The 7,117-nt window shown below is 54.9% G+C and overlaps 1 protein-coding gene across 1 annotated transcript in view; it reads left to right on the forward strand.

Annotated features, from left to right (window-relative positions):
- Window positions 1–5,325, forward strand: part of C5H16orf74 (chromosome 5 C16orf74 homolog) — a 36,704-nt gene extending 31,379 nt beyond the window's left edge. Inside the window, exons 5-6 of the mRNA XM_049109728.1 lie at window positions 2,400–2,543; window positions 4,792–5,325. Coding sequence (XP_048965685.1) covers window positions 2,400–2,543; window positions 4,792–4,850 — 203 coding nt within the window. The 3' untranslated portion in view covers window positions 4,851–5,325. The remainder of the gene's footprint in view (window positions 1–2,399; window positions 2,544–4,791) is intronic.
- Window positions 5,326–7,117: the final 1,792 nt, after the last annotated feature.

The raw sequence follows: 7,117 nt of genomic DNA on the forward strand, positions 1-7,117 counted from the left end.
CGTGGCTTTAACATTTATTATCTTGGTGTCTGTGGCTTGGGTATTCAGGACTGACTTCGTGGGAGGTTCTGGCTCAGGATCTCTTGTCAGGCTACCTTCAAGCTGTCAGCCAGGGCTGCAGTGTCATCCAAAGACTTGACTGGGCTGGAGAACTCATTTCCTGATGGCTCCCTCACACGGCTGTTGGCAGGAAGACTCAGCTCCTCACCACACAGGCCCGCCCCCCGCCCCCACCCCCACCCCTTGCTCATCCCCGCAGCTTGGTGCCTGGCATACCCCAGAGTGAGAGGGAAAGGAAGAAGTTGCAGTCTTTTGTGACCTTGTGTTGGAAGTCACATGCCATGCCTTCTGTCATGGGCTGTGCACTATAATCTGTGCTAAGTCCAACCACACTGAAGGGGAGGTGAATTAGACTCTGCCTCTTGGGGACGTGCTTGAGAACCAGTGACTTCCCCCCCAGCCAGGAGCTTGTCGAGGAGCAGCAGGAATGACCATCCATCACCCCATTACTCAGCTCCTGCTGTTGGCCAGGGACCCAGGGACCTTAGCAAATGTCATCCCAGTCCGGGGCTGTTTGGGGTGAGAAACAAAGTGGTGGGGCCCAGAGCCAGGGATGCTAACACCCAGCTCAATGGTGCCTGGAGGTGTTTCTCGTTTACAGTTTAAAGCACTCCACTTGCTCTCCCCCAGGCACCATGTGGGCCCAAGGGAAACAGATGAGTGAGACACTGGCCGCCCTCCAGACGCTGGTGGTAAAGGGAGACAGAATTAAGAACTAATGTTTCAATACAGTGTGATCAGTGCTGGAAGAAGATTGATGAATGAATCAGTGTAGAAGGACAAAGGAGGGAGGGGTCACATTTGCTGGGACATCTTCCCCAAAGAAGAGCCTATTTTGCTGGGCTTTGAAGGGTAAGTAGGAGCCCATTATCCCAGCAAAGAAAGAAAGAGCATTACAGGCAGAGAGTAGCACATGCAAAGGCCCGAAGGTGCTGGGAGCCCAGGGTTTTGGGAACTGTGAGCAGTTTGGGGCGTGTGGGCAGATGGCAGAAAATAAGGTTGCATGTGAGTAGTTCAGCCCAGATTGTGAAGACTGGCTGTAATTTATGATCAACATTTCCCAAAATGTATTTCATGACTCATGGTTCTGTGAGATATTAACAGACCTTCCCCCAAAAACAGACCCCAAGATTATTTAAGTTCAGGAAGCCCAGGATTAAGCCCACTTAAAACTGCTTCCCTACTGCAGGACTTCTCAGAGCCTTTAATTCTCTAATATCCATGAGAATCTCCAAGAGAAAGATAGATTGGATGGGATCCGGTCAACATTCAACTATGTGGTATTCCCGAACTCATGTGATCGTGGGACCCTCTTCCTGAGGGAGTCTCAGAGGCCTGTGTTCCAGGGAACACACTTTGGGAGCTACTGCTTATAGCCAGTTGTCAAGATCAGGTATGATTAGGTTCATAGCTCCTGGCAGAAAGAACTGGTTAGCAGCATGGGGAAGGAGAAGGATGGCAAAGATGCTGAGGGATGGCACCTGTTGGCTTGTGATTGGTTAGGTCAGCTTGGGGGTTGGAGGGTGAAGCAGAAAACAGAATTGTGGTGGATACTCTGGTTTCTAGCGGGTCGTGGTTCCACTGACTCAGACAGGAAGTATGACGGAGCAAGGCAGGCGTGTGGTGTGGATGGTTTGGGTGCTTCTGTGTCAGCCGGGAGGTCTGTAACTGGGCGTGGCTGGGTCACCCGAACTTCATTAGCAGAAACCCCAGGACCACAAATTCACCAACGTGGAAGAAATGGCCAGGTTCCTGGAAAAGCCCAGCTTATCCAAACTGACACAGGAAAAGAAACAGAAAACCTGGCTAGCGCCCTGTCTGTGAAAGACACCAAATTCATAATCCAAAGTCTTTGCACAAAGAAAACGCCAGGCTCAGACAGTTCCACTGGGAAATCTAGTCAAATGCACTAGGGAGAAATGCGCCGCATCCCACAAACACTCTTTCAGAAGGTGACAAGGGGGAGCGGTATGGGCAGGTGCGGCTCCGCGTCACACGGGCCTGGCTCTGGTCCGCACTGCGCTGCCCGCATCCGTTCAGAGTCTTGCTCTGGGCGCCCTCCGCGTGTCACACGCCGCGCTGGGCGCTGGAGCCACGTTAGTGAGCCCAGCAGGTAAAACTCGGTGCCCTCCCTAAACGATGCAAGCTTGGACAGGTCACTCAACGGCTCTGCGCCGGGGGTCCCGTGCATGCGAAGTGGGGACAGCACTCCCGTCCTGCCTGAGAAGTGGTGCTGAGGGAGGGAGGCAGGCAGCCTGCAGCAGGCAGTTCCCAGCGGCCACTGATGCTTGTCTGCCTGTCCTGTGTGTATGTGTGTGTCCCACGGCCTGCCCTCTCAGGCTTGAAAATGTGTGGCAGCAGCAGCGGCAGCAGCCATGACGAGGCCCCCGTCCTGAGCGACAAGCACCTGGATGTGCCCAACATCATCATCACCCCCCCGACCCCCACGGGCATGATGCTGCCACGGGACTCCAGGCAGACAGGTGAGGCCGCCCTGCCACTACTGCCAGTGTGTCTGAGGGGCCTGGCTGGGGACAGCTCACGGGGTCCCCTTTTGTTCCGTGGCTCTGAGCCCACGTCCCCACCTGCTGGGGTTTGTTAAAAATTTATGCTTGGATCTGCGTACGATCCACCGAGGGCCCCTTGCATGCACCACCCTCAGCAAGATGTGGCATATTAAGTAATTAGCTAGACAGCCCCTGCCGGCAGCCAGGGCCAGTGATGGATGGGGCTGGGCGGGCCCAGCGAGGTAATGGATGGATGTGCCTTCCCCTGCCAGCTGGGGACGGGTGCTCCGGCTTGCCGGCCACAGCAGTTCAGCTGGACGGGATGGGCTTGGAAACACCATGTTGGGCCGAGCTGCTCTCTGGGCCTTCCAGCTGCAGGGAGCGGGGAGGAGACAGACTTGTTCCCAGAAAGAAAGGCAGACCCGTGCCCCCACCTGCCCTCTGTGGATGCTGTTGGAGCCGGTGAGACAACCTGTTCATCAAAGAGATTTCTGGAGCCACGCCTGTGTTAGGTGCTGTCTGTGGCTGCTGTTTCAAAAAATAATCAGAAGAAATACTGATATGAACAGTGAGCTGTTCCTCATGGGGTCCTCAGGGTAACTCTGGGCTAGGTCTTGTTTTCATCCCCGTTTGGTAGATGGGCACACTGAGGTTCAGAGGGGTGGAGACGCTCGCCATGTAGCTGGTAAGTGGCAGGCTTGGGATTCAGACCCAGCCGTGTGACCTGGAGCTCACCCTGTGCCCCTAGCGAGGCGCCCTCCCAGTGGCCAGCATCAGTCAGCCCACCAGCCGTCAGGGAGCACAGGCCAACCAGGCCGATGTGGGGCTCCAGAAGTTTGCTGGGGGGCTTTGGGTAGACTTTTCCAGAAGTGCTGAGCCTGGATCGCAGCTTGCCCACCAGGGTGGGTACTCAGGAGGAAGCCACAGGACCCCCTCTGGGCCGGGCCCTATGTCAGGCCTGGTTCTGGGCCTTCTCATCAATGACTCACACCAGGTGATCTTCCTGGTCACCTTCCCAAGTGCCAGACGCCAGGCTGAATGCTGCTCACAGTGTTTATTCTCCTTCCAACCCTGAGGGCTGTGAGTACCGCTCTTATCTCTAGTTTACAGTTGGGAAAGCTAAGGTCCAAAGAGGGACAGTGAGTCACCCGAGGGCACACAGCAAGGTGGGGGAAGAGCTGGGCTCTTGCTCCAGTGTCCAACCAGAGAGCTCAGTGCAGGCCACAGAGGCTCCGGCCCTTTGCTCTGCCGTCAGGCTTCCTGCCCTGCCAGCCTTGGTGTCCCCAATCTGCAAAATGGGGTCATAACCACCTTCCCTGCCCCCAGGGCCAATGGGAGTGTGGGGAGACATTACAAGGTCAGAGGCCCTGAGCTTGCAGAGGAATTCCTAAAACCCAGAGAGGCCTCTTTAAGTAACCAGCTCCGGGGTGAATCAGCGCAGACGACCTGCACAGTCGTTTCTTCCTGTCCTGCCTGCTCAGACCCTCTTTCAGAGAGCAGAGACATAGGATAAAGGGCCCAGACCTCGAGGTCAGAAAACCCTGCATTCGGATCCCTGCTCTGTGACTTTAGCACCTTGTGACACTGAGTAAGACGCTGACCCTCCCTGAGTCTTGAGTTCCTCCATCTGTAAAATGGTGCCTCAGAGAAGCTGGGGAGGATTGGCCACAAGAAGGTCAGGGTCTGATTTCATGCCCTGCACAGTGGCTGTATTGTTCATATTTCCACCAGTGATATTTAGAGCAGATGGAGACCACCTCTGGGGCTGCTGGCTCCAAGTGATGATTACATACCTGAGCTTCCCCAGGCAATGGGTTGGACCCCCCTGGGTGACTTAGAGCAGCCCCCCCACCCCAGGCCTTGCCTTCTCATCTCTAGGACAGCTAGCTGTGTGGAGGTATTGACCTCACATCCAGCCCTGGACTTGAAGGCACCTGCCAAAAGATGCTGAGCCAAGGGTGGGGCCCAGGGGTACAATCCCAGGAACCTCAGCTAGGGACCCGGGCGAGCTCGGAGTGTGGGCAGCAGGTGCATGGGGAAGGCCCACAAGACCCAGTGTCACCCAGGTCCCCTGTCAGCATCCCTACCTCCCTGTATGTGGGGGGAGCTCGGGGTGGTGGTACAGAGCATGGAGCCCAGAGGTTCTGGCCTTGGAGCTCTGAGGGGAGGGGACTCAGATGTGGGGGGTGCCCATTCAGATGCTGATTCCTCCTCTTTGTCCTAGTCTGGCTGGATGAGACAGGGTCGTGCCCAGAGGATGGAGAAATAGACCCTGAGGCCTGAGGAGGAGGCACAGGTCGGAGATTGTCCTCACTGGCTCCTGCTCCAGCCGCCCCCAACTCACATGTCTCTGGGGGTGTGGCTGCCTGGGACAGCTGTGCTGAGGTCGCTGGATACTGGCCGGGAAAACAAAGGATTCTGGGAGCCCACCAGTTGCAATGTGGCAAGAAGAGCAAGGAATCAGCCCTGCCTGCTTCCAGAGCCATGTTTCCCATGCCCCACCGAGTGGGGACTCCTAACACCCACACATTCACGGTGACGGCCACCGGGGTGGCAGGGAGAGGCTCTCTTCTGGACAAACGAATCCTCCCTGCACCCTGGGCCACACAGACGGGTACGCAGGAGAGGGACACACACAAGAACTTCTTGCAGAAGAGTGGCTCTGTTTTTTACGAGTTGTTTTACAGATATCAAAACAGTCCACAAAGTGATTTATAATTCCTTTTTTGCATTATCAATAAAGGTCATCTGTAATGAACAGTAAACCCTGTTTCTTGGGCTGGGCAGACGCGACGGAGCGCACGCAGGTGCAGAAGTGAAGAGAATGACTTCATACGGAGGGGCGGGGCCGGCCGGGGTCGGGGGCTGCTTCGGGTGCTCTTGGGCCTTCTATTTGCCCACCACCATGTAAACCTGAGCCTGGCCAAAGGCACGGACCCTGAAGTCACGTGAGCCTGAGTCCCAGCTCTGTCCTTGCCAGCTGCGGGATCCTGGTAACAATGCATCTCTAGGATGGGAGGCAGTGGTTCTGGGCTTTGTTTTTTTCAAGAGCATCAAGTCTTTGGTGTCCCTGCGTCCCTCCTAGACTGTTCTGACGGTGGCACCTGTGTTTGGCTTCTATCAGACACCGTGTGGCTCCCCCTGTGTTAGTCACATTTCTGGAGAAGCAGAACCCCAGCAAAGACTCTGCTAGGAAAGACTTTATTTGGAAGGTAATCAGGGAGCACACAGGTAAGGAGGGGGGAAGAGAAGTGCAGTTTGGTGGGGGGATCCCAAGACCACTCTCGGGGTTCAGTAATCCCCTAGTAGGACTCAGAACTCAGAAAAGCTGTGCTGACCTGGCCGTGTTTATGGTTTCTTATGGTGAAAGAATGGAGATTACAATCCTCAAAGGGCAGAGGTGACAAGGGTGGGGCCCAGGAGAGAGTGTAGGGAAAGGCTTGCAGGCAGCATCCAGGCTCTGGGATGACGCACACTCAGGGTACCGCCAACCAGGGGAGCACTCTGAGCCACCGGGGTGTCTGCACTTTTTGCTGGGAGTTGGCCACACAGACAGGGCTGGCCGCCCACATGGTGACCTCAGTGTCCAAGCCCTCTGGAGGTCAGGCTGATACCACAGTAAATCACACTGTTAGGCTGTTCTGCGTGACCGGAGGCTCCAGGTAAACAAAGATACTCTTATCAGGCAGGACATTCCTAGAGCCTAGAGGTCACCTACCAGGAGCCCAGGGTAAAGGCCAGACCACTCTGGGAGGGTCCTCCCTCTCCCTCTGCTCCTACCCCCATTCATATACACTCTCTAAATACATACATACATAATTTTTTTAAAAAGATTTTATTTATTTATTCATGAGAGACAGAGAGAGAGAGGCAGAGACACAGGCAGAGGGAGAAGCAGGCTCCATGCAGGGAGCCTGACATGGGAATCTCCTGGGTCTGCAGGATCAGGCCCTGGGCTGAAGGTGGCGCTAAACTGCTAAGCCACTCGGGCTGCCCAAAATCTTTTAAAAAAGATCAGTCTCACTCATCAGCATGCTACCAGAGCTCACACACAACAGGTATTCAACGTATCTGTTACTTCGCGCTCAAATTGCTGGTTGTGTGCCAGGCACTGTTCTGAGCACTTCCAACTCATAGGATCCTCTTGGAGGAAACCCTTAGAGATAGTGTATTAGGCAGCTTTCCTTTGGCTGTCACACTACTGTGTAACAAACAACCCCAGCTATAATCTGAATGTGTACCCACCTTCCCATATTTTACATTGAGACCTAATCTCCAGTGTGATGGTGTAAGGAGGGGGGCCTCTGGGAGGTGAACGAGGTCATGCGGGCGGAGCCCTGGGGAATGGATTGGTGCCCTTACCAGAGAGACCTCCAGAGAGATCCCGCCTTGTGAGGACATGGTCAAGTGTGAACCAAGAAGCAGGCCCTCACCAGACACCAAATCTACTAGTGCCTTGATCTTGGACTTCCCAAACTCCAGAACCATGAGAAATAAATTTCTAGCAACTCAAACAAACTAAGACAAACGTGCTCCCCAAAATCAATGGC

The sequence above is a fragment of the Canis lupus genome, chromosome 5 (genome assembly GCF_003254725.2).
Source record: "Canis lupus dingo isolate Sandy chromosome 5, ASM325472v2, whole genome shotgun sequence".
Classification (NCBI taxonomy): Eukaryota; Metazoa; Chordata; class Mammalia; order Carnivora; family Canidae; genus Canis; species Canis lupus.